At 40.3% G+C, this 27,415-nt stretch overlaps 1 protein-coding gene and 1 pseudogene across 1 annotated transcript; one reads left to right on the plus strand and one right to left on the minus strand.

The window, feature by feature from the left end:
* Positions 1 to 398: 398 nt before the first annotated feature.
* Positions 399 to 8,249, plus strand: LOC126691346 (serine carboxypeptidase-like 45; annotated as a pseudogene).
* Positions 8,250 to 9,262: 1,013 nt separating this feature from the next.
* LOC126691347 (acyltransferase Pun1-like) lies at positions 9,263 to 26,336 on the minus strand. The gene is made up of 2 exons (XM_050386399.1): positions 26,136 to 26,336; positions 9,263 to 10,716 (listed from the first exon to the last, which is right to left on the minus strand). Exons 1-2 carry the CDS (start codon positions 26,334 to 26,336, stop codon positions 9,310 to 9,312), a joined length of 1,608 nt encoding a protein of 535 aa, XP_050242356.1. The 3' UTR covers positions 9,263 to 9,309.
* Positions 26,337 to 27,415: the final 1,079 nt, after the last annotated feature.

The raw sequence follows: 27,415 nt of genomic DNA on the forward strand, positions 1-27,415 counted from the left end.
AACTCTTTTTCTAAAATTTATAAATATTACTTCAATTAAAATTCTATAACCAATGATTTTTTAAAATTTAAATTGAAGAAGTTTAAATATTTATTTTTAATAATCTACTATAATTTTTATAATAAAACTTGTATCATACATGCTATGCTTGCACTTATTAAAACAGTACTCTATTTAAAAATGAATTATTAAAAGTGTCAATTTTTTTAAAATGAGTTTCATTATATATTATGTAATACTTTTTTTTTTTAGAAACTTGTATATTATAATATTTATTTTTGATAAAAACTTGAACTTATACCATATGAATTTGTCATTTAACTTAAATAATTTTTATATTTTATTTTTACCATCATTAATAATATGTTCCGATGGTAAATATTATTAATGATGGTAAAATGTGTGGAAATTGGTTGGGGAGTCACACTTCAAATGTGTGGAATATGGTTTCAGCATCTCTTATGTGGTTAATTTGGAAGGAGCACAATGCCCGAACTTTTGAGGAAACTGAGAGACTTGTAGATTGTGTGAAGTCTTTGCTGCTTAGGACTTTGTTTGAGTGGTCCCGTATTTGAGGGTTTACGCATTGTCATTCTTTGTTTGAATTTCTCAATTCTGTTAGTCTTTCTTTTTGATTGGTTTGTATTTTTTTCAGTTTACTATTGTAAATCCATTGTACTTCTATCATCAATAAAGTTTGTTATTAACTATAAAAAAAAATAATATGTTCCCATAACTGGTTTAGATATCATTCAAATTATGGTGTATTATAATCGTTCATTTTCTTATGAGATAGAGAGAGAGAGAGAGAGAGAGAGAGAGATATCACATAAAACTCATGATAGTCCTGTTTCTATAATAGGTCACTATGTGCCACAACTTGCCCAACTCATTATTCAGTCCGGATTGAAGTTCAATTTGAAGGGGATAGCGGTAAGTAGAACATGCAAAATGTGACTTATTATGGAACAACTATAATTTTTTAGTTTATTCTTTCCAAATTTGTTTTTATGTTTTGTCAAATAGAACTAAGCATAATATTATTAATTTGTACTTTACATTGCAGTAGGGAATCCTCTTTTGGATTTCAACACTGATTTTAACTTCGTAGATGAGTATTTCTGGTCCCTTGGCTTGATATCTGATTACGTTTATGCACTTCTCACTAAAGTTTGTAACAACTCTTAGATTTCCAAAGAATACATAAGCAGAAATTTTACTGCTGCTTGTGCTTTTGTGAATACCCAACTGAACAAAGAAATTACTAACTTCATTGACCAATACAATGTCATTGGGGGCGTTTCTCTGTCATCTATTCAACCAGACATGGGCATGTTTTATCATCCTTTTAGCTTTAGATTTCAAACTTTGTCATCTCTCCTTTCAGAATCAAATGATGCTTCTTCTACTCAGCAGGTGGTGAAGTTAATTCACTTTGTGCGTCAGAACTCATGTGATGAGAGTTTATTATTAGTTCTCTCGATTCAAAACATTAACTTTTTTCTTTCAATTGACTTTGTTTTCGTTATCCCTTTGCTTATGGCAACCTGTAGAGCAGAAAGATATCTGTGTGATACAAAACGTACAAAAGTATTTCAATAGGAACGATGTGCAGAAAGCTCTCCATGCCCACACTACAAAACACGCGGGCTATAGCCGCGTTTTAAGTAAACGCGGCTTAAAGTATTCACCTATAGCCGCGTTTATAGGTGTTTATAGCCGCGTTTTTTGGTTAGCCCCTCTTGCCACGTTTATAATTTTTTTTTTGATGGAACTAATTTACTGATGAATCTGATTATTTTGTGTGAATTAGTATGAAATTTTTACTAATAAGGGCCTCATTAGTAAAATTTCAAAATCAAAACTAATGTTAGACATAAATAAGAAGGCGAAAATCGTGATACATGTGAGGTTTCATGTTGTGGCAGAGGAGATCACATGGTTTGACAAAGGAAGAGGGAGCTTTTTTGGTTATGGCCTTCTGGGGGGAGGTGATTCTTTTCTAGGAAGGAAAGGTTCACATGACTTGTGCTAGAAAACACTGGTTCGGATAATTATATCATAGACCTTTGTGGATATACATCACAACCATTCACAAGATAATTGGCAAAGAGGGCATAGAACCAAAGGTTATGAGAAAGAGCAAAAATGGTAGAAAAGGCAGTCATGGATCGCATGGCATGCCACCCTTGACTAGCTGACATTGCTTGAGAGAGAATAATAAACAAATCCACTGCAATAAACAAGAATTTTGAGTCCATGTTGTGAACAAAATTTCCGATTAATTTTTCTTAACCATTGACAAGTGGCTCACCTATACGCATGCATTTGGACCCACCCAACACATAATACACACAAAAAGTCAACCTTAGGCCATTTTTGGGCTTATCCCTCTGCTGACATCTTGGTATATGAATATGTGCATGAATCATCTAGGAATAGTATTGCCCAATTAGTGGCTAATTAATACTTTATCATTTGGACGGATTAATTAATTGTTGGATGGCTTGGGAAAATGTAGAGTACATCTTATTAGGCTGGGGTGGAGGGGTTCAATTCTTCAATTGCAGGCCATGAGTGATCACATTATGTCATGGATGGGGCATATGTTACTTGTCCCCTTAAACTACCACTAAACTTTGCAAAAAAGTGGCAGTCCATACCAATTTTATATATAAACCTACTCCTTTCTTTATTGAATATATTAGATGGTCAAGATAACAAAAATATTCTTTGAAAAATTAAAATGTAATCTGATTGCAAAGTTGAAATTAGATGAGGACATCACTTTCAGAGGTTGAATAATTTTGAGACTTTTGGACGCATGTATTTCATGGCATGCCTTAAAATACTCTCTTAATTTATCCTTTTATTTTCATTATCATTTCTTAAAGGATGCACAACCTGCACTAAAATTCACACAGTTCCATTGATATAATTGGCATTACATTTGGACCAAATTCAATCAAATTGGGAAATATGGCTCAAATGAAAGAGTAGCCAAATTGGTCTCAAAATCATGATCTTAGCAATTACTTATTAGTCCATTTCATTGCACTACGTGAAAAAAAAAAAAAAGATTGGAAATAAAGATGCTATCATTATGATTGGCTTGTTCCTGTACTAATCAATTGTGTGATTAAACTAATTCCAGGGAACAAGAAAAGGGCAGAATGAGAATTTGGTGTAAAACATATTAATGGAGGAAACCAAAGTTTCATTATAGTTATCCACAAATTATCACTCAATATTTTAGTAATGCCTGTTGAAAAAGGGTATTCTCATTGTTATTTACATTACATGAAATGCATGTTACGTCCCAAATTCCATTTGTTATGTTTATTTATCGATTTACGCTTGATATCACCAACATAAATTTTCACTATTGTAATGAGACTGTTGAATATGATGTAGGCAAAATCAAGTGGGACAGTAGTGGAGCATGCAATTGTTTATGAGAAAGTATACAGTACCAAAGATGGGGAATCCTGTTAATTCCCAAGTGGGGGAGAACATCGTAAGCACTATTTATAACCTATTTCTTTCGTATTTCGTGCTTGAATTGTTTATAGAAAGTAATATATTATTTGGTTCTTGTGTGAAAATAAGCTAGGATGAAACAAATTTTAAATCAAGAGGGCACATCACTACGAGGAGAGCGTGGTGAAGGAATCCTATGGTCAAAAGATGATGCATTTGCTTGAGTGATGGGTTCAGAGCACTGTGGACGTGTATGTGGGGTGGGTTTTGGACCAACCCCATCAGGAAGAAGTGGGTCCAACCTTTCACACTATACATTGACTCCATTGTCATCAAGCAAAACGACCTAGTGGATTATTGAATTGGAGACTTTGCTTGCATCTGTGATGGACCAACTTTCCCATTCAGAGGAGAGGCATCAAGAGAATCTTGCCCAAGCACTAGCCCAATCAAATGCGAGGAATCAAGAGCAACTCGCCAAAGCACTAACCTAATCAAATGCGAGGCATCAAGAGTAAATGACAGAAATGATGTTGCACATGAAAGAAATGTTTGCCCAATTTAGCCCACTTATGCATTCTTTATTGCCTTCTCAGGTACTAAAAATGTTGCATTTAATTTAACGAAACCTATGTGTTTATTGTAATGCATTGTTATGTGATATTAATACGATGTGTTTAATATATTCAGGATAGTGCTGCTGATAAATGAGGACTCTTCGTGGATATTGATCAAATCATTTTGTATTTTTTTTGGCTGATCATGAAGGAATATTGTAGATTGGAATATTGTTGTGTTAATTTTAATGTATATATATCATATATTATTTTGATATTATATACGGGTTGATATGTAGGCAGGTCAATCATGCCCTTCAAAGAATGACAATCTTTTTTGTAAACAAAACTTTTTAGTTGAATCTCTTGTATATGTAGACAGGTAAATTGATGCTTTAACAATGTAAAAGAGTTTAAGAGGATTAAATAGTGAAGCCATGCGTTGTTCTTAAGATAAGTTTGAAATATACAAATATCGTTGGAGATTTTGGAAAGTTGACAGATATACTCTTGAAAGCTCTCAAGGATAGGCTCATGACCAAGAATGTGGTATGTTTCTCTTACTGCTGCAGTGATGTGCTTATGTTTCATCTCTTTTATTGGTACTACTCAAACACCCTGAACCTACTAATGGGAGTACCATGCTGTTACAATGATAGGCTGAGGAGATAGCTGAGAAGCTTTGTGAATCAGTGGTAACAAGTCTTGAGGGTAAAAGGTTGGCTTCTTTCACAAGGGTATCTTCAACAGTGCAAGTTTGTGATTCATCACTTTTTCCCTCCAATATTTAATCTAAACTAATTATTTCTCATTATTTCACTTTTTTATAAGAATAATGCCATGGAATGAAACAATGACTGCAAACAGCAATAGAGGAAGCTCTTGTTCGTATTCTAACTCCTTGCCGGTCAATTGACATATTGAGGGATGTGCATGCTACCAAGGAACAAGGGAAGCCGTATGTTGTTGTTTTTGTTGGTGTGAATGGAGTTGGGAAATCTACCAATCTAGCCAAGGTAAGCCACGTTTTCCCCCCAATTTAAATGAAGATTGGAATTTTATATGTAGGTCCTGTGGACACAGATTAAACTGTATGGATTTTGATCAGATGGTTTCCTTCAAACATCACTTTTCCAGGTTGCCTACTGGCTTCTTCTTACCACATATATACTTGACAATTTTAAAATTATTTGTAGGTTGAGTAACGTTGAGGAGTTAACTAGGGCTACCATGAAGAAATTAACTTAGGGTATGGCAATACTTGCTAATTGTTGTTTCTACAATTTGTTTTGTATCATATCATTCTTTGTAAGTTAAGAACTATTGAGTATAAGTTGTTCATATAAGAAAGAAACAAATACTTTGTCTTGCTGGAATTAAATTTATTCTATTTGTTGAGTACTTTGTCTTACTCAATAATTATTACTTTTATCGAGTAGGTTCTTTTTTGTGGTTTCGCAGAAAGGTTGATGATTTTGCAGATAGGTTGAATATAGCCGCGTTTGTAAAACCTATAGTCACGTTTGTAGACAGGCATTTGCCATTTGCCCGGGGAAAAAAAAAAAAAAACCCCTTTAGCCGCGTTTTTAAAATGCGGCTATAGCCAAATTAAAAAAAGAAGAAGCTATAGTTGCATTTTTAAAATGTGGCTGTAAGCTGAGGATCTAGAGCCACGTTTAATAAACTCGGCTAATGTACACCCTATAGCCGTGGTTTAAAAATGTGGCCTAAAGATAAGACTTATAGCCACGTTTTGCCGCATTTTAAAAGTGTGGCTAAAATATGTATTGTAGCCATGTTTGCAAAAATGCGGCTATAGACCTGTCAGACCTATAGTTACAAGTTTTAGGCAATGACTGAAAATGCTATTATAAAAAATGTGGCTATAGGAATTTTTGTGTGTGTGTGTGTGTGTAGTGCCAGCTTATTGGATTTGACCAATGGACTCCAATGGACTTTAATTTGCAAGTAATAATATGCACTTTAAACAAAATCTTCCTTCTTTAACTTATTTATTTTTTATTTTATTTTTTTCTAATTATAACAATAAGTGAGGAATGGAGATTTGAATTTTGGTTCTTTTTATAAAAGAGACCGATCATTATCGCTAATCTACAAGAATCTTGGCATCTTCAATTTATGTTTTAAGTAATCTTCTTCTTTTGGGAACAATACATATATATATATATATATATGTCAAAGAAAGATTATGAAACAATGTTGTGCTGTTTTTTTTTTTTTTTCTTCTAAGATAATTTTTATTTATTTATAAACTTATGATTGATTCCATTTTATCAACATAATATATATATATATATATATATATTTTTTATAAGTGACAACTCAAATTTTAAATTTTAAAAAAGAGAAAAAAAGAAATACTATGGTCATAATATTTTCACAACAAATTCTATGTTGTAGGTTGTTACGGGTTATTATTGGTGGAGCAAAAAAGTAATTTTAGTGATAAATTCAAATTAGAACCAATAACAACAAACTACTTATAATTTGTTGTAAAAATGTTGTAGACGTAGAACATCTCATAAAAAAAAATGTAATATCTTTTGACATAACTCTATTATAATTCCTTCCGCTTGCTGACTCATTGGCATTGTTGGGACTTGGGGTCCTTTGTTTTACCATTTTAGTCAAACACAACTACACTATGATCTGAAGAATCTAGAGAATCCAACAATTGGTGTCGTGGGCTCACTTCTCAAGTCTAGAATCCGGGCACTGGTTTACAGGTTTTGTAATGAGCTCTTTATCAAGCATTTCCTGGAGAAAATGGGCAAATGCCCTTTTCTCCCAAACTAAGTAGCGTTTTGCCTCATTTTCCAAACTAATTAGGAAAATGCCCATCTTTTATAACTCGATTTGAGATAAATCGAGTTTAAAAAAAAAAATTTTTTGGAGCCCTATAGCGGCGTTTTTAAGGACCTATAGTGATATTTTAAGGACCTATAGTGACGTTTTGTAACTCCATCTCCATGAAATCGAGTTATAGGCAATTTTTATTTTTATTTTTTTTACCTATAACTCGATTTCATAGAGGTCGAGTTAAAAAACGCCACTATAGGTCCTGAAAACGTCACTATAGACTCCTTAAAAACGACGCTATAGGGCCTAACTCGATTTATCATAAATCGAGTTTCAAAAGAGGGGCATTTCCCTAATTAGTTTGGAAAAGGGGGCAAAGAGCTGCTATTTTTGCCCGGAAAGGGCATTTGGCAATTTTTTCTAGTATTTCCCTTTTACTTCTTTTATTTCTATATTTATTTATTGTATATCATGGGGAAACCTCAGTCTCCTATTTACTTCACTGGTTGATGTTCAATCTAAAAACATTTGTAGGAAGTATTTTATCTAATGTTTGTGTAATGTTTTTATTTTCTAACTTATGATGATATCCTTAAAACTTAAATAAATATAAGAAAGTGGAAATGTTAAAAGTAATATAATAATTTCACAAATATATTGAGAATGAACATAGTGGTTCGGCAAATTCATAATTTGCATTATAATTTTTAACTATTTCAATTAACTTAAGTGCAATTTAAAAAAAAATTATTTTGACGTGTGTTACTTTGTTTTTTTTGTATTATCATTATCCATGCATGAATAGTTTCTACTTAATTTTTTTTTTTTTTGAAAGTTTCTTCTTGTCTAAGGAAGGTAAATTACCAATAAAGCATAAAGGTCATAATGTCTAAATAATATCACATAATGATGTGTTACACTTTTGTTGTGCTACTTATTTATGATGCAACTTTTATTATACAATAATAATATAAGATATAATATAGTAAAATATATATAAAAATCATTACCTCATTTTGATGTAATTTGACAGTGGAGATCAAGATTCAGTTATCCCATTCATCGGGACTCGGACATTGATAAATGGATTAGCAAAGGAGTTAATTAGGACTAAATACAACGGTGCCTTACAGGGTATGGTTCGAGGGAAAAGTTGAAAACAGGTCTATATATTTATATTCTTGTCTCTTTATTCATTGGTGCCAAATGGTATTCTTTTTCCTGATTTATTTTATCTTGTAGGTTGGCGGATGGACACAAGTATATGGTAACACCCAACTATCCTTTGCCTCCATAAGAGAAGCTTCCCACACAGCTCCGGCTCCACAACCAGAGAGATCACTAGTGCTATTTAAGGCATTTCTTGCAGGGCAACCACTACCAAAAGCATGAACACATCAAAAATCATGAAACAAATAATACTATGCTAGTATTACTAATTTGAATTTTCCAAGTTGGGGAATATTTGGCCTCTTCTTGTGTATCAAGTATCTCTACTGGTTCTTCACCCAAAAAAAAAAAAAAAAAAAAAAAAAAAAAAAAAAAAAAATCTCTTCTAGTAAAAGCTAGAAAGTTGTATTTTTTTTTTTAAAATTTTTAAATTTGGATAATAATATGACGCCATTATATTTGACTCGCAAATCAATGTACATATTATGCAATTGTATTTAAAAAAATACACTAACATATCAATGTGATAATCTTCCAAGAATAATGCTGTTAGCATATATGCTAGGTGGGCTTCTTGCTTGAATTTCACAAACCATGTTGATATAAATTTGGATTTTCAGGAAAATTTCTACCAAGATATCATCTAGAAAGGGTGGAGCTGGGAATATTTGTTTGGGGCTGAATACACTATACATCAATATTAATAAAGAAAAATTGAAAACACATATATACTAACACACGCTGCCCAGTTTTTTATTTTTTTATATATATATTTTAAAAAAAAAAATCAAGTTGGTCAGGTATCCATTGCCCAACAAGCACAAAGAGGGAAACCTGGCTCAAAGCAAATGTGACTAATTATTTTTCTAATCATGCAGAACATGTAATATTAGAACTAACTTGGTAACACCTAGTTACCTTCAATCACAATTAGTATTTTTATAATTTTAGGGATTTGACTTGAGGGTGGTAACAATAAAGAATTCATTTTTGAATCAACATGTTTCAGTTCACATTTCATCAACTTTTAAGTTAGAACAAAATTATGTACGAAGTTGTCAAAATCCTTTATATGTGACTATGCACAACTATTGGCATCAAGAGGTTTATGACTTAATAGCATTGTCTAGTTCTTTTTGTGGAGTAAATTTTGATTTGAATCCCTTTTAATGGTCATATTTTCCAATTAAAACATGAGTATATATATGAAGAAGAAAAAACATAGGAGAGAGAGATTAGTGAAAGTATTAATTTCATAGAATTCTGTGCTTTGAAAGATTATTCAAATGCGGCTTTGTTTAACAAAAGCACTAGGGTTAAAGGAAGCAAATTCAAGGAGCCCCTTGCTACGTTGAAATATTTCCATCTCTCGTTCCTCCAATGTCACCCAAGCTTCTATGCCATCACCTTGTTTTGTATCCATCAAGACAATTAGTTTCTCGAAGTAATTGCTTGAATTATTAGTGATCCACATGGGCTTTCCCCACCCAAAATCCATTTCATATAGTGGCAGCTTGCACAAGCTTGTACATCTATAAATGGTAATGTCCATTCTCTTCATTAATTCACCCCTTTCCTTGAGTGACTCACAAACCATTTGGAAACCTTCATCACCTTTGAATTTATTGGCCTTCTCATTGCAAAATTCTATCAACCCTTCTCTCATTTTAGCTACTAAATCGTGTATTTCTAACTCACTGTCCTTAGAAAACACTAGGAATTGCCAAATGAGATTCCCTATGCTGTTTTCAGGCAAGGGTGGCACCATTCTTTTGCGCAAGTCCACTGCTTGGGACAATACCAATGGCCCTAAACGGCTTGATATTGACTTAGAAGCAGCCATAGAACATTTCAATATGTGTGCCAACACTATTTCTACGTTTGTGGGGGATCGCTGTCCAATTGCACCAGCAGTTTTGGCCTTGAGGCTAAATATCTTTGAGGCATCAAAGACAAACCTCCTTGTGATGCATTTTTTAGCCTGGAAGTTCACCTTAGGATTGGGCATGATGGGCAAATCTCTAGGCGGCAACAAAGAACTTCCAATGAATTTCGGGATCACTACTTCACCATATCCACGACTAGTGACTGTCCAACTTTGGAGAAATGAGAAGAGAGACGATCCATCCATGATCTTGTGTGAAGGGCATACAGCTATGGCAATTCCACCACAGCTAAAGGCAGTGAGTTGAATAAGCAACATAGAATCCGAGGCTAATTGAGTAGTGTAAGGATCAATGATGGGACTAAAATGACTTAGTAACTCAATTTTAGGTTGGATAAGGAAGTCTACGAGTGAGCAACTAACTTGAGCTTCCACAAAATAAGCCCCTTGGTCATTGCATTCAACGGAGGCAGTGTCTTTGAGACGGCCAGCCATTGGATAGAAGTGAACCAAGGTTTTAGACAGTGAGTTTTGTAGGCGAGAAGATTGCTGCAAGACTTGAGAGGTGATACTATTACCTTTTTCATTAGGGTTTGAGGAATAGAAGAAAACGGTTGAACTATATATCGGGGGAAAGATTTGGTCCAAAAGGGAAAGGCTAAAGGTTCTATGTTGATGAGGAGTTGGAATTGATGGTTTAATGGTCTTTCTTGACATGATTTCAAACTTCATTTCTGTCACCAACTTCTCCTTTGGGTTGCACCTCTGGTTTTCTTCCTTAAATTTGTCTCTTTTTATAGACTTCTACTAGTATAAACAAGACAAATAGAACATATAGAAAAACCTTTTTTATTTTTAAAGAATGATAGTGTGGTTACACGATTTTCCTGGCCCAACTTGTGTTGATTAGGCCCTGGCCCAAAGCGCAACCCACAATAATTATTTGTAGAGGATGGGTCAAAGAACTTGGCCTCAGTGAACTTGTTCGGTCTTATGCATGGGCAGTATGGTTTGCAAAAGGAAAATAGAAAAACACCAGAATGGATCTTTCTCAAGTCTGATTTTATTTCTTTTTCGTTCCTGATACAGTTCTCCCGTCCCCTTCTTTGAGGGACTCCACTACATTATATATTTTTCTTCTTTTCATCCTAGCCTTACACCTGTTAATCATCCAAGCATCCACTCGAGCACCTGTCCCATCAGACGCCCTCATCAGACCCTTTGTGAGTTGTAGAGGCCAAGGCGGTACTGTTCAGGAGTCTTTTCCTCATTAATGCGGCCAAGAGGGTGGTTGGGGCGCAATTAATGTGGTGGTAGCCTTCCGTGAGATATTTTGAATTTAATTCGTTTTATATGTTGGGAAGACGAGCTGAAATGGCTGGGGCAAGTTTCTCGTCTGGGCTTCGTGATGTCCGAGGAGGAGTTACTCCTCGGACAGGTTTCCTTGACGCTATTGGGGTTGAATAGCGCTTCATATGAGGCTTTTCGTTGGACAGGACGCTCCTCGGACGGGCCTGAGTTTGGAATAGCCCATCATTTTTGGGTCGGGCCCCACAATAGCCCCTCAAAACTCCGGTTTTTACCTCCCTCCGAGGGGAAAGGCGGGGTTTTGATGTTTGTGAGTGGAGGGAAATAAGGAGATCGTGGGGCGCGCGTGCGGACCGTTACTTTTGACGCGCCACAATTTACGAGACGTGGCCATTAACTTCTGGAGGCGTTATGTTCCCTTCATCCAACGGCTTGGCGTGGATCGAACGGCCATCGTTTCTTCCCGTATTTCTAGGCGGGGATGATCTTTTCTCTCTCCTCCCGGCTATATAAGACGCCAGAGGGGTTCAGTTCCTTCTTTCATCTGCATTTCGCAAACCTCAAAAGACTCCAGAGAACTCCATCGAATCCCAGAGATATACAAACACTTGCGTCCGTTACGCCGCTGTAGCCGTTCTTGTGAAGCGCTTCGTCCAAGAGAGATTCCCAGGCGTCCCCTTGAGCGTTTTGTGAAGGTACCAGTACATTTCGCCTTTCTCTCCGTTTCAATTCCCTCCTCGGACTCTACTTTTCTTTTCAGTCTTTACTTTCATTTCCTCAGTTCAGTTCAGATGGGTAGATTCGAAAAATTAGTAAAAACTCCTGCCGCTATGGAAGCCTTTAGGGCTAAATACCACATTCCCCCGAGGGTTGGGCTGCGGCACTGTCCTCTTGAAGGAATATTGACCGATAGAGTTGAGGGAGAAGTCGTTATCCCCATGATTGCTTTCATAGAGGGAGGGATGACACTTCCCATGCGCAGGATCACAAGGGAATACCTGTTCAACCTTAGGTTGACGCCGTATCAGTGTGCCCCAAATATGTTCAAGATACTAGGCTGTGTAGATGTCTTAAACGAGCGGATGAATCTAGGCCTCACTTGGCACGATGTGGCTTATTTGTACGAATGTCACCGCCTCGGGGATGATGGGTATTATCTTAAATCCCGAAACGAGGACGTTAGGTTGATCTCTTGTCTTCCAGTTTCCAATAAGACCGTGAAGAATGACTTCCTCATTGCTTCTGGGGAGTGGTTCGACGGTATTCACTGTCCAACTCGGGCAGGAAACCCAGGTGCGGCGCTTTTAGGATTGATCCTTTTTGGGGAAAGGATTTAGTGTTGAGGGGTTATTTTTTCTTGCTTTCTTTGTAATTGGAAAATTTCATGATCTGACCTCACTTTTCTTGGTTTGTTTGCAGACAAAAATCACGTTGCTCCTCGGATAAGACTTGTGAACGTGCCAGCGCTGAACTATCTTCTCAGGTCGGAGATTTACGTTACCGGGGACGGACAGTTGCGTGCGGCCCATCTGGTTTTGGGCTATCAACCTCTGAGCAGCGCTTTCCAGGCAATCGGTCACGCTATAAGGGCTGGCAGCCCGAGGCTGGCCAGAATTGACGTGTCCCGGGACGGATTCCTAGCTGACCACGATTTGCCACCAGTTGTGTTGCCAGGTGTCAGAAATCCCTACTTAGCGGAGTAGTTACCTCTGGTAAACGAGCCTGGTGCTGCTGTTTTGGTTGAAGAAGAGGTTGAATCATCTCGTCTTTCCCTTGAAGAGGAGATAGATAAGTTTTACTTCGAGGAGGAAATTCAGCAAAACCCCTTGGTGGAGTCTTCTAATCCCGAAGTAGAGCAGGACCAACATTCCGCAGTTGGTGTTCCCTCAATCGTTATCTGCTCGGACGATACTTCAGACGAAGAGGTAGAGCCCATGGCAGGAAAGGGAAAGTCTCTAAAGGAGCTGATGTCCTCTCGGGGGAAAGGTCAGTCATCAAAGGTTCAGCCATCGAAGGGACCAAGTCCATCAAAGGTCAAAACCCTTTCCCCTGTGGTCCCCCAGGGCGTCTCGGACCCTGGCCTTAAGGTTAACCCGGACCTGAAGAAGAAGAGACCGGTTGACACCCCTGAGGAGGGTGAGATGGCTGTCCAGCCGACCAAACAGCAAAAGACTACGCGGGCGCCGAGGAGCAGAAGGGGTAACTCCTCGGAGAGCCGGGATGAGGAGAACCTTGCTGACGTTCGCGCCTCCCCCCGTGTATGGAACCCCAAGCTGGAGCTGGATGGGGTTGCCATCTCCTACAATGCTTCGGTTCGAGAGTACAACCGAGGACGGGCAGGGTACGTGGCGGATGCCTTAGAGCAACCCTTACTCCTTCCTCGGGACATGGAGGCCTATAGGCGATGCACTCAGCCCGAACTCTTCCTATCCCTAAAAAGGGATCTCGCGTTGGTAAGTAATCCTTTTACTGTTCTATTGATTTTCCTATTTTGTTAGATTTCTGTAACACTCTTGTTTCGTTCGCAGATTACCCAACAGGTGTTCGTGGCTGATGAGTTTTGTCGCGATAGCCGAAGTAGGGCTGAGGCTGAGACCCAGGCTCGGGCAGAGATGGAGAAAGCCTTGGGGTCTCTCAAGCACGAGCACCTTAAACTCACGGACGACTTTAAGGTGTTGGAGAACCGGCGCAAGAGTGCAGAGGCTGGTTTAAAGAGTGCTGAGACCCAGGCGGAGGACCAGCGCAAAGAGCTGTACACGACGCAGCTCGACCTCACCACCGAGAGGCAGGTAGTGCGGGATCTCAGGACTGCCCTGCAAAAGGTAGAGGATGAGCTGAGGCTAGTAAAAGAGGAGGCCCAGCTGATCCGAGAGGCCACAGAGGCTGAGAAGAATGCTGCTCGCCAGCTCGGGGCCGAAGAGACGGAGGCCAGGCTGTCTGAGGAGATTCCTGAGGTATGCAGAGAGTACTGCGACATTTCATGGGCTCATGCTCTCGACGCTGCAGGAGTTCCTGCGGATTCGGCCCTAAGACTGCCCGAGAGCATCTTCTATCCTCCGGAGATCCGAGCTAACCCTGATGAAGCCCAAGTCGCTTCGGAGCAAGACCTGGCGGTGCCTGATGCCGTCCTTGTGCCTGATGTGGCTAAGGATCCTGCCACAGACTCTACCATTGAGGTTCCTCCTCCTCAGCCCGAGCAGAAAGAAGATTCTCCCGCTAAGGCTTAGCCCCTTTTTTTTTTTTTTTTTTTTTTTTTTTTTTAATGAGAGTTGTTTTGTTTTTTCATTCTTTTGTAAGGACCTCTCTTTTTAATGTACTCGGAATATTAATATAAAATGTTCGTTTTGCTTACTGAGAATGTATGTCAATAGCGTTCTTTTTTAAACATTTGCAACGAGGTAGATACAGGCAAACGGTCAAAATGAAAATGGGTTTTTGGGTTGCTCATTTGAGGGTCGCGATGGTGCTAGACTGTGCGCATGTATTAAAAGTGATTTCCTTTAAGTAATAATCTCCCAATCTATCACAAGTAATAATCTCCCCAAAAGTCTGTGGTCCGAGGAGCCAGGCAGGACTTAGGTTCTGCTTAAAACTATGACTTGTCATGAGTAATAATTTCCCCTAGAGTCTGTGGTCCGAGGAGCCATGCAGGACTTAGGTTCTGTTTAAAACTATGAGCTGTCATGAGTAATAACTTCCCCAAAAGTCTGTGGTCCGAGGAGCCATGCAGGACTTTGGTTTTGTTTAAAACTTATAAATAGTTGGCTTAAGTAACAATTTCCCCCAAGTCTGTGGTCCGAGGAGCCATGCAGGACTTGGGTTCTGTTTAAAACTTATAAACAACCGGCTTAAGTATTAATTTCCCCCAAGTCTGTGGTCCGAGGAGCCATGCAGGACTTGGGTTCTGTTTAAAACTTATAAATAATTGTAATGTAGACTGGCAAGCGGCAAATAGTCATGAAAGAGAACGTATGCTAAGCCATTCTTATTAATAATAATACCTCTTGAGGTTATTTACATTCCATGGTCGAGGTACAGTTTTTTCATCCAAATCTTCTAGGTAGTAGGCGCCTATTCCGGCCACGGATGTGACACGGTATGGTCCCTCCCAATTGGGCCCCAACTTGCCCCAAGAGGGGTTCTTTGCGCTGCCAAGAATCTTCCTCATCACGAGATCACCTGGACCCAGAGGCCGCAGTTTGACGTTAGCATCATACCCTTGTCTTAGCTTCTGGTGATAATAGGCCATGTGAATCGTGGCCTTCTCCCTCCTTTCCTCGGCTAGGTCCAGACTTCTTCCTAGCAACTCATCGTTATCGCTTGGGGTAAACGAGCTAGACCTCAACGTGGGGAAATTGTTCTCGATCGGAAGCACAGCCTCAGCCCCGTAAGTCATTGAGAAGGGGGTTTCACCGGTTGAACGCCGCGGCGTTGTCCGATAGGTCCATAAGACGTGCGGTAGCTCTTCTACCCATCTCCCCTTTGACTCATCCAATCTTTTCTTCAATCCGTTCATTATGACCTTGTTTACAGCCTCGACTTGCCCATTTCCTTGGGGGTATGCGGGGGTGGAATATCGATTAATGATCCCAAACTCACGGCAATACTCCCTAAAATTCTTGCTGTCGAACTGAAGACCATTGTCGGAAACGAGTGTTCTCGGAGTTCCGAAGCGGGTGATAATGTTCTTCCAGATGAATTTCTGGGCGTCCACGTCCCTGATGTTGGCCAAAGGCTCAGCCTCCACCCATTTAGTGAAGTAATCGGTTCCGACTATTATGTATCGCTTGTTCCCCGCAGCCTTGGGGAAAGGTCCAACAATATCAAGACCCCATTGCGCGAACGGCCATGGACTGGAGAGTGGGTTGAGAACCCCTCCGGGTTGGTGGATATTTGGGGCGAATCTTTGGCACTGATCGCACTTCTTAGCGTATTCCTGGGCTTGTCTCTGCATGTTCGGCCACCAGTATCCTTGGGTGAGTGCCCTGTGCGCCAGCGATCTTCCTCCGGTGTGACTTCCACATACTCCCTCATGCAACTCTTCAAGAAGAGACTCGGACTCTTCTGGATGTACGCAGAGCAGGTACGGTCCAGAGTAGGAGCGCCGATAAAGTTTGCGGTCCTCTAATAGCCAAAAACGAGGAGCATTTCTACGTATCTTCTCGGCTTCTAGTCTTTCTTCCGGTAGGATCTCATCTTGGAGGAAATTCCTTAGGGGGTCCATCCAACTGGGGCTCTGTCTTATCTGATGGACTTGGGTCGGGTTTCCACTGATGGGACTGGCCTTAACTAGATCTTCGACTAGGATCACTCGTGGCAAATTACGTGCCGAGGACGTGGCAAGAGTGGCCAGCGAGTCTGCATGAGTGTTTACGCTCCTGGAGATGTGCGTTAAACTGAAGGATTCAAAGCTCTCCTGTAGCCGTTTAACTTGTCCCAGATACTCTTGCATCCTAGTATCTCGAGCTTCCAGCTCTCCCATCACTTGTCCGACCACTAATCTGGAGTCCGAGAAGGCTTCTATTACTCTTCCACCCAACCTTTGAACCATTGCCATTCCTTGAAGTAAGGCTTCGTATTCGGCTTCATTGTTCATAGCCGAGAATCCGAGTCTTAATGACTTTTCAATGACAGTGCCGTCTGGCGATATTAAAACTATCCCAACTCCTGATCCTCTCTGGTTGGCCGCGCCATCCACGTAGACCTTCCAATGCATGGTTTCCCCGGCCGAAATCGCGCCAACCAGTTTTCCGCCCAGGTCTTTCTTCTCGGTCATCGTTTCTATAGAGGGCTCAGCAAACTCTGCTACCAAGTCCGCGAGGAACTGTCCTTTGACGGAGGGTCTGGGCATATATTTAATATCAAAAGCCCCCAGAAGAGCACTCCACATGGCGATCCTTCCTGTGTAGTCAGCACTTCGAAGCACGGCTCGAAGTGGAAGCTGAGTCAGGACGATGACCGTGTGCGCCTGAAAGTAATGAGGAAGCTTCCGGGTTGCATGCACTATCGCCAAAATTGCCTTCTCTAAGGGTAGGTATCGCACCTCGGCTTCATGTAGTGACTTGCTCACATAGTACACCGGTCGCTGCACCCCATTATCATCCCGTATTAATACCAGGCTTACGGCGTGGGGAGCTACGGCGATGTAGGCAAACAGCACCTCGTCTGCCTCCGGACTGGACATGATGGGTGGTCGGGACAGGTAGTCCTTAAGCTGTTGGAAAGCCTGAACGCAATCCTCCGACCATTTAAACTCTTTCCACTTGTTTATCAGGAGGTAAAAAGGCCGACATCGATCCGCCGATCGTGATATGAACCGGCTTAATGCCGCAATCATGCCAGTGAGCTTCTGCACTTCCTTCGGGTTCCGAGGAGTCTGTAGACTGTTAATGGCTTTGATTTGGTCAGGACTTACTTCTATTCCTCTATGGGTGACCATGTACCCTAGGAATTTCCCAGACCCGACCCCGAATGAACATTTGGAGGCATTCAGCCGCAACCGGTGCTCCCTTAAGATAGCGAAGACTGTTCCAAGGTCTTGCACGTGCTCGGACACCCTTTTACTCTTCACAACCATATCGTCTATATACACCTCAATGATCTTGCCCAGTTGCGGCTCGAACATCCGAGTCATCATCCTTTGGTAGGTTGAGCCCGCGTTCTTTAGCCCGAATGGCATCACCTTATAATGATAATTTCCGATGGGCGTCATGAAAGCCGTTTTCTCTTGGCCCTCTAGCGCAAGGGGTATCTGATGATAGCCCTGGAAGGCGTCCAGGAAGCTCATTCGAGGGTGTCCCACGGTTGCATCCACCAATCGATCAATTTTGAGCAGGGGGAATGGCTCCTTGGGGCACGCCTTGTTCAGGTCCGTGAAGTCCATGCAGACCCTTCACTTCCCCGTCTTTTTCCTTACCACCACTGTGTTCGCCAACCATTCAGGATAAAAGACCTCTTTGATAGCCTCTGCTCTTTTCAACTTGGCCACTTCGTCTCTTACGGCACCAGCGTGTTCCTTTGAAGGGCGTCGGGGTGGTTGCTTCCTCGGAGTGGAAGAGGGGTTGACGTTCAGGTGGTGGCAGATGAGGCTGGGATCAACTCCAGGGGCATCGTAGGCGTCCCAAGCGAATACGTCGACATTTTCTCTGAGAAATCTAACCAGTTCCTCCTTTTCCTGAGAGGGCAATTCAGAGCCGACCTGAAAGAACTTCTCCGGGTCATTGCTGACAGCAACCTTATCTAAACCTTCACACCTCATCTCCTCGGCCAGCCCCTCGTCTTGCTTTGCCGAGGAGGCTGGTTGCTATAAGCTCTTTGGGGCCGAGGTCTCGACCAAGGGCCGATGTAAAATGGCGGCCACCACACACTTCCTGGCCACGGCCTGATCTCCTCGGATCTCTTCCACTCGTCCTCTGGATGGGTATTTCACTTTCTGGTGAAGTGTGGAGGTCACGGCCTCTAGGCTGTGGATCCATGGCCTTGCGACTATCGCGGTGTAGGGTGAATAAGCGTCGACCACGATGAAATTCACCTCCACCACTTCCGCCCCAGTCTGTACGGGCAGTCGGATTTGCCCCTTTAGCGTTACAAGCTTCCCCTCGAAGCTGAGGAGGGGGGAGTCATAAGCTGTCAAGTCTTCTGGCTTCAGATTCAGCCCCTTGTATAGGTCGGGGTACATTATCTCCACCGCACTTCCAGAGTCTACTAATACCCTTTTCACATCGAAACCCCCAATCCGCAAGGTGACCACCAAGGCGTCATCGTGAGGTTGAATTGTTCCTCCCTTGTCCTCATCCGAGAATCCCAGTATCAAAGAGCTTCCCTTTTTTATCCTTTTGGGTTCCCTTTGTCTGCCCTCGGAGGGAAGGTGGTCCACGGCTAATACCCTGGGGATGGGTGGCCCAGTTCTTCCTGGTGCAGCGAGGATGACATGTATCGTCCCGGTGGGGGGTCTTAAAGACACGTCCCTTCGAGGTTCTTGTGTCGCTTGGCCGGGATGGCCGCTCGATGGGTGCAGCAGGTGGCGTAGCTTTCCTTCTCGGACCAATTGATCCAGGTGATTCCACAAATTCCTGCAGTCCTCACTCCTCAGTAGTATGCCCGTGGTCCTGATGATATTGGCAATACAAGTTCTGATTACGATTGGCAGGGTTTCCAGCCATCTTTCCCGGCCATCTGAAATAGGGTTCATCCCTTACTCTCTCCAGTACTTGTTGTACCGGCTCTCTGAATACGGCATTCACTGTTTGCGGGGTGCTCTGCCCAGCCTGTCGCGGAAAATCTCTCCTCGGCTGACCAGGATTGTGACGTTCCATTCTGAAATCATTTGCTTTAAAGGGGATGACCTTCTCCTTTCCCTTCCCCTGCAGCTGATCCTCCTCCACTCTTTTGTACTTGTCGATCCTATCCATCAGCTGTTGGACGTCAGTAACTGGTTTCCCGGTGAGGGATTTCCTTAAGCCATGCCCGGTGGGGAGGCCGCTTGTGAACGTGCTGATAGCGACGTTATCATGGTTGTCATCTAAATCGTTATACACCTCCCAATACCTATCCGAGTACGCTTTCAGGGTTTCTCCTTCGTGCATGGATAAGGACAGCAGCGAACTGAGAGGTCGAGGGACTCTGGTGTTTGTAATGAAACGGGAACAAAAAGCTTGAGTGAGCTGCTTGTAGGAGCCTACGGAGTTTGTCTTCAGGCTGTTGAACCATCTCATTGCCATCGATCCCAAGCTAGAGGGGAAGATTTTGCACATCAGGGCCTCGTTTTGCGAGTAAATTGCCATCTTTTGATTAAACTGACTCACGTGCTCCACCGGGTCTGCTTTGCCGTGATAAATGGCGAACGCCGGTTGGTTGAAGCGTCTTGGCATCTTAGCCCCTTCGATTCTATTCGTGAAGGGTGATCTTGAGACCTGATCCAACGCCTTCTTCATGGCGTCGCTCCCCGAACCTTTGCTGGATGGGCGCTCATACTTCCGTACAAGGCGTGGTTCCTTTTCGTAAGAAAAGGTTTCGCTTGGGGGGGTCCTTGACCTTCGTCTGTAACTCACGTCTTCCGGATTAGAAGACTCGCCTGAGTCAGAGGGAGATCGTCTTCGCTGCGCACGTCGTAACTTCCTTTTTAGGTCATCTATCTCTCGCTGCATGGCCTGGTGACTATTTCGCCTCTGAGACACGTGACTTCCTGTCTGAGTGTGACTCTGGCTCGTCCGGGTGGTATGCACACTCCCCTCACGATTCCCCCTGCCGCTTGGGTTGGTTGGGTTATTTTGCCTCTGGGACTCGGCAGGTCGTGTTCGTTGGGAGTTAGCTTGGTGAGGATCCTCCTGGTGTGGATCTAGTTCTTCCATGCTCAACTGTTGCACTAGCTGATGCCCTAGCTCTCCCCACAGACGGCGCCAATTGTGGTTACACGATTTTCCTGGCCCAACTTGTGTTGATTAGGCCCTGGCCCAAAGCGCAACCCACAATAATTATTTGTAGAGGATGGGTCAAAGAACTTGGCCTCAGTGAACTTGTTCGGTCTTATGCATGGGCAGTATGGTTTGCAAAAGGAAAATAGAAAAACACTAGAATGGATCTTTCTCAAGTCTGATTTTATTTCTTTTTCGTTCCTGATACAGTTCTCCCGTCCCCTTCTTTGAGGGACTCCACTACATTATATATTTTTCTTCTTTTCATCCCAGCCTTACACCTGTTAATCATCCAAGCATCCACTCGAGCACCTGTCCCATCAGACGCCCTCATCAGACCCTTTGTGAGTTGCAGAGGCCAAGGCGGTACTGTTCAGGAGTCTTTTCCTCATTAATGCGGCCAAGAGGGTGGTTGGGGCGCAATTAATGTGGTGGTAGCCTTCCGTGAGATATTTTGAATTTAATTCGTTTTATATGTTGGGAAGACGAGCTGAAATGGCTGGGGCAAGTTTCTCGTCTGGGCTTCGCGATGTCCGAGGAGGAGTTACTCCTCGGACAGGTTTCCTTGACGCTATTGGGGTTGAATAGCGCTTCATATGAGGCTTTTCGTTGGACAGGACGCTCCTCGGACGGGCCTGAGTTTGGAATAGCCCATCATTTTTGGGCCGGGCCCCACAGATAGCTATAGCTTTGGGTGAATGCAAGTGTTCATACGCAACCTATGATTGGAGTAAAATATATGCAAGTAAGACTCACGTTCTGAATAGCTCTCGCTTGCGTGGAGATATAAAATGGTACATTTCTTCAACGCTATATATACTAGTCTAGTTTCATTAGGAACGTGGAATTGGTAATCCATCATATTCATGAAAGTGCCAAATATTTTTCATATCAAAGACATTTGGAATCCAAGATAATGTAAAAAAAAAAAAAAAGACATATTTGGAAGAAACAAATAATTTTATCAATAATTAAAAAAAAAAAAAATCATCCATGATGACAGTGGTGACTCCAAGAATTTTTTTCAGGGTGTTCTTTAAGAAGTATAAATTATACAATTTAATAAAAAGAGAAATTCATATATTGACAATAATAACAATAAAAAAACACGCAAATACATAAAATTTATAATTATCTTTTACGAGTTTTCATATTTTGAAATCGTTGCATGATAGTCTCATTATCAATATTACAAGCTACATCTCTTTCAATATACGCAATCAAGTAATCATTCATCCACTAAATGTAAAACAAATTACAGAGTAAAATTTAATTTTATTGGCATAAAAAAACCTGAGGGCGTTCCCAACTTTTTTTTGAAGGGTAGACAAATAAAAATTTTTAAATTATTATATATATATAAATTTTAGGCCCTTGCATGATGATATGCCTCACCGTCCTCAGATTAAGAAACATCTAAGCATTTTTTTTTTTTTTGGGAGAACAAAGTCAACTACTCTAATGGTTGGTGAATTTGGACAATGGTCATTTGGTAATAGTGTTTAAGTATTGGTGTTTAAAATGATGTAAAAACATGTGTTTAAAATACTTACAATGCAAAAAAATGTGTTTAGTATACCATGTTTTAAATAACATATTTTAAAATGTAAAAAATATAATTGTGTGTTAGGTATGTGTATGTGTGTGCGTGTGTGTGTGTTTTTTTTAAATGATAACTCATTGAGTAGTACAGTAAAAGTATACCATTTTATTTAAGTAGAGAGAAAAAGAAAGAAAAGAAGAAGAGGTTAAAGTGTGATGAGAGAGAGAGTTTCAGTTATGTTTGGTATTGTCAAGTGAGTCCCAAAATTTTCAACTTATATATTTACAATAGGCTCAGTCAACAATGTTACTTGAAAACTAAAAAATAATATGGATGAGTTATCAAAATACATGTTTTGAACATCATAATTTGAGAATTGTAAATCAAATATTCTTAATAAAACATCTTTGTCAAAACAATAATTTTTAACTATAATTTTCAGTTTTTAAACACTGAAAACTGTTATTTGAAATTTGCTACCAAACAAACCCATAATCATTTGCAGAGGAGTATTAGGACTTAAGTTAATTTGGTTACATATTCAAGAAAAAAAAATCATATCCCCCCTAACACCCCCCCCCCCCCCCCCCCCCCCCCCCCCCCGCGAAGGTCTTTGAATTAGTACATATTTTTAATTTAAAGATAGAAGAATAAAAGACCATTTAAAGTTTTAATAAAAAAATTAAATAGGTTTTAAATGAAAAAAAAATGTAAAAAAGTTTTATATTTTTTATTCTTTCCTTTTTAAAAAAAATAATTCAATTCTTTCCATAAAAAATATATATATATCGATTCTTTTTTTTTTAAATAATATTTTACCATTGGCCAGCTCCACCGACGGACAGAGGAATTCAATATATATATATATATATATATTTTTTTTTTTTATCAAATTCTAGCTAGGATGTAGATATTTTTTAGTGATGCAATTATTCTCACTCTAACATATTCATGAATATTTCTATAAAAAAAAAAAAAAAATCATGAATACGTTAATGTGCTTATTTATTCCAATCAATACAGGTAATCAATGATTATTTTTAGTATAGTTATTAGTTCAATTTGACAATTTGTATTTAGTAATAAAATATAATTAAAATTTTTGATAAGCTCACTTGGTGTCGTGGGCTTACTTGTTAAGTTTGGAATCCGGGCATTGGTTTACAGGTTTGGTAATAAGCTCTTTATCAAGCCTTTCCCTTTTATTTCTATATTTATTTATTTGTATATCATGGGGAAAAACCCAGTCTCCTATTTGCTTCACTAGTTGATGTTCAATCTAATGCTCTGTTTGTTTCATTGGAAAACGTTCTGCAAAAATAATTTTTCACATTTTCCAGTGTTTGGTAGCACCAAAAAAAAAAAAAAAAAAACTGGTCAACGGAAAACTATCTTTAGTCAACGAAAAATACTAATAAAAATAAAACTTATTTTCTATAGGCTGTTTTCCAAAATATTTTTTTTGGAAAACAACCTCTCTCTCATGTGTTGCATCTCCTATAAATATTATATTCATCTGTAGTCATGAGAAACATAATTTTTTGGCGCCTTCTCTCTTTCATAGTAAGTTCTCTCACTTTTTCTCACTTTCTTTTACTTTCTCTCCTTAGTCCTCACACCCTCACTATCACTAACTCTGGTCTCTCCTCTTCCTATAGATCTTTCTCTCTCTCTCCATCTGTCTCTCGTCTCTCTTTTCTCCTTGTTTCTTTTCTCCTTTATAATACAATTCTCTGATTATATTTTTTTTCCCCTCACTGATCAGTCTTAGCTCCGACTTGCAAAGGAGAATAGATTTGCAGCAGTTATTATTTCATTCCTCTCTACCAAAATCTCAATTCTTTACTTTGAATTTCAAGCTTGATTTTATTTTTTCTCTTAGAAATTTTCGGTTTGATGGATTTCAGGCAGAAGTTACTACTTTTTTGAATATAAAAGTGCAAAAAAAAAAAAAAAAGGAAAAAGAAAAAAATGAATGAATGAATGAAGTAAAAGACGAAAATTTTAAATATAGTGCTTCTATGGCTCTAAATTGCTTTTACATAGGACAATATTTATGGTAAATTAATAATATTGTTATATAATAAATGATAATTGTTTAAGGGAATTGTATTAATTTGTTGGCAGATGCATTATGCAATGATGATATATTATACAGATACATTACATAAATACATAATTTAGAGTAATATTGAGAACTTGTAATTCACCATAGTGAACAATTAGTGTACTAGTAAAAATAGTAAACAATTAAAAGTTATTGTTATTTGATAGCGATCAAGGATTCAGTTAGTTGAACGGCACGGATCTCGATGATGTTGAGGGCCTGAAAGATAAGAAATAAGAGATCAGAGGAGACCGGGGTTGGCCGGTCAAAATCCCTCCGATGATGAAGTTAGCAATTCTCCTCTTCAAGAAATATAGTGTCTGGAAAGAAGAAAATACTTAGCTTTTTCTTGTTGGAGATTCATCCCCTTTTATAGGTTTAGGAAACGGTTATCCGTTGGATAACTTCCCCCTATTTCACGGAGTTTGGAGCGTACAACTTGATAACCGCTACAGCGGTTATCTTTTCATGTCAAAACTGCTTTGGTCTCGTCCTAAGTGCTGTTGGACGAGAAATGGTACATCAGTCAGTAGATGTCGTCCAGAGGTTTCCACGGACGACAGGCGAGTAGTCTATGCCTTGTGAACTAAGGACGACTTTCCTTTTCTATGGACGACATACATGGATGAATAAGGAGTTGGCTATTTTTTAGACACCATCATTATTTGTACTTATTAAAGATGTATTCCCCTGTCAATTTATATATATATGTGTGTATATGTTTTAAATTATACAAGAAATATAAATAAAAAAAATTGCATAACAATCACCAGAAAACATTCTCAGACTCATTTTTAAGGTCGTTACCAAACACCGAAAAATGAGATAGTTTTCTAAAAAATACTTTTTGTAAAATGAACCATTTTTCAGAAAACAATAATGTTGAAACAAACAGAGCGTAAAAGCATTTGTAGGAAGTATTTTATCAAATGTATGTGTAATATTTTTATTTTCTAACTTTTTTTTTATGAACATTTTCTAACTTATGAAATCATTAAAACTTAAAAAAATATAAGAAAGTGGAAATGTTAAAAGTAATATAATAATTTTATAAATATATTGAGAATGAATATAGTGTATTTCTTGCAGGGCAACCTCTACCAGAAGCATGAACTCATCAAAAAATATATATTTTTAACTATATCAATTAACTTAAGTGCATTTTTTTTTTTAAATTTTTTATTGCGTCTGTTACTTTGCTTTTTTGGATTATCATTATCCATGAATAGTTTCTACTTATCATTTTTGATGATACCGAAAACAATACCACCAATGAGTCACACGTTCCTCGTACGATTACTAATGGCACCTGCACAATGAAAAAGAATAACCTAGCGGGGAGTACCGGTGTGGTACCGGCCAAGTACCCTCCGAAGGTCAAATTAGAATTATTCTCACTGCTCTAGAGTGCTAGAGAGGGTAAATTACGCGTACCTTGATTTGTGAGGGTGCTTGGGTTTTTATAGTAGAGAGGGCTGACCCTCTTTTCCTTGGAGTAGAAGTCTTTTCCTTGTAGGAGTCTCCTTGGGCGTATTTTACGGGATTCTTTCCATATAGGAGTCTTTAGGTTCCATGAAACGTGGGGAGCAAGTTATTTACTTATACGTGCAAAATGGAAACTTCATAGACTGACACCGTCAGTTTATGTTATCCCGTCAGTCTATGCTTACTCTGTAAGCTTCAGGAAGTTCGGCCTATGTGGAGTTCTTCTGCCTTACATCACCGTCAGCCTAGAAGGTATGCTGACGGCAAGACCATCTCGTCATCCTTGTTAAGTCGGCATCTTCACTCTTACCAGGTTTGCACCGTCGCCTTTGTCAGGTACGTGCCGTCACCCTTGTCAGGCACGTGCCGTCACCCTTGCCAGTGTTTTTATCCTCATCATTTGCCCCCTACTCCATATCTCCGTCACCCTCTGCACTGACGGGTTATGGAGTTTGTTTTCAAAAGAGGCAGAAACATCGCGTAGATCTGAGCATTTAATGCCCTGGACAGGTGGCTCGTTCCCATTGGCCTCACTCCTGACGAGATGTCGCTTCGTCTTCCGCGCCATTTTTTCCATGTATATAAACAGCGTTTTCAGTCATTTTTCACTATTTCAACCCTGCTGAATTTGTGGAGAGACAGACCGTCGCTCATCTTTCGTCAGCTTCACCACCGTCACTTTACCGTTGCTGTCTCTAGAGCCGTCCAGAAGGCTTCCATACCGGTGAGTTTTCATCCTCTCTCCTTTTTCTTTTTATTTTCTGGCTCATAAGTGAGGCCGTCATCCTAGGTACTTAGTTTGAACCCGTCACTTGTAGGTAGTCAGATGTCGAGTGACGCGTCTTGTGACAAGTCGTCAGTCCGCGAGGGAGCGGGCTACGACGAGGCCTTTGGTTCTGGAAATGAGTCAGAGTTCTCCCTCCCGTCAGAGAGAGAGTCGTCAGCCCAATCTCCTGACAGTGAAGAGAGTTTTGCTGAGGGAGAGGGGGATGGGAGAGGAGGGGATGAAAATGATGGGGTTGGATTGGATGTTGACGGGGATGGCATAAATGTTGACGGGGATGATAGTGACGGGGCTGAGAGATCCAGTGAAGGGAGTTCGGAGGGTTCCGGAGATAACCGTCCCTTCATTCTCCCTGAGGATTGGGCCGTCAACAAATTTTTGCCCGGGATGAGTGGTAAGGTCTTTAGGGAGTTACGGGTTCGCTATCAGATCCCAGACCACATTCCCATCCGTCTCCCTAGAGAGGGTGAGAGGTGCTACTCCGGGCGGACAGCTGACGTCGGTATGTATGACGCCATGTTTGCTGCGGGCCTGAGGTTACCGTTGACGGCTCTGCACCGTCAGCTAGCTGATTTCCTAGGAATATCCGTCACCCAGATTATCCCAAACGCCTGGAGGACCTTTATAGGAGCTGAAATCCTGTGGGGCAGCTTTAGTGGAGGGCACCGTCAGCTTACACTTGGAGAATTTTTTTATTGTTATAGGCCTCATCACATTGCCTCGTCTAAGGGGACTTATCATTTTAATGCCCGAGAGAAAGGGCTACGGTTAGTGTCAGATATGCCTGACTCAAATAGGAACTGGAAGAGTAGGTATTTTTTCGTTGAAGGGACGGACTGGGTGTGCCGTCAGGAGGAGTGGGC

Source organism: Quercus robur, chromosome 7 (assembly GCF_932294415.1).
Source record: "Quercus robur chromosome 7, dhQueRobu3.1, whole genome shotgun sequence".
NCBI lineage: Eukaryota > Viridiplantae > Streptophyta > Magnoliopsida > Fagales > Fagaceae > Quercus > Quercus robur.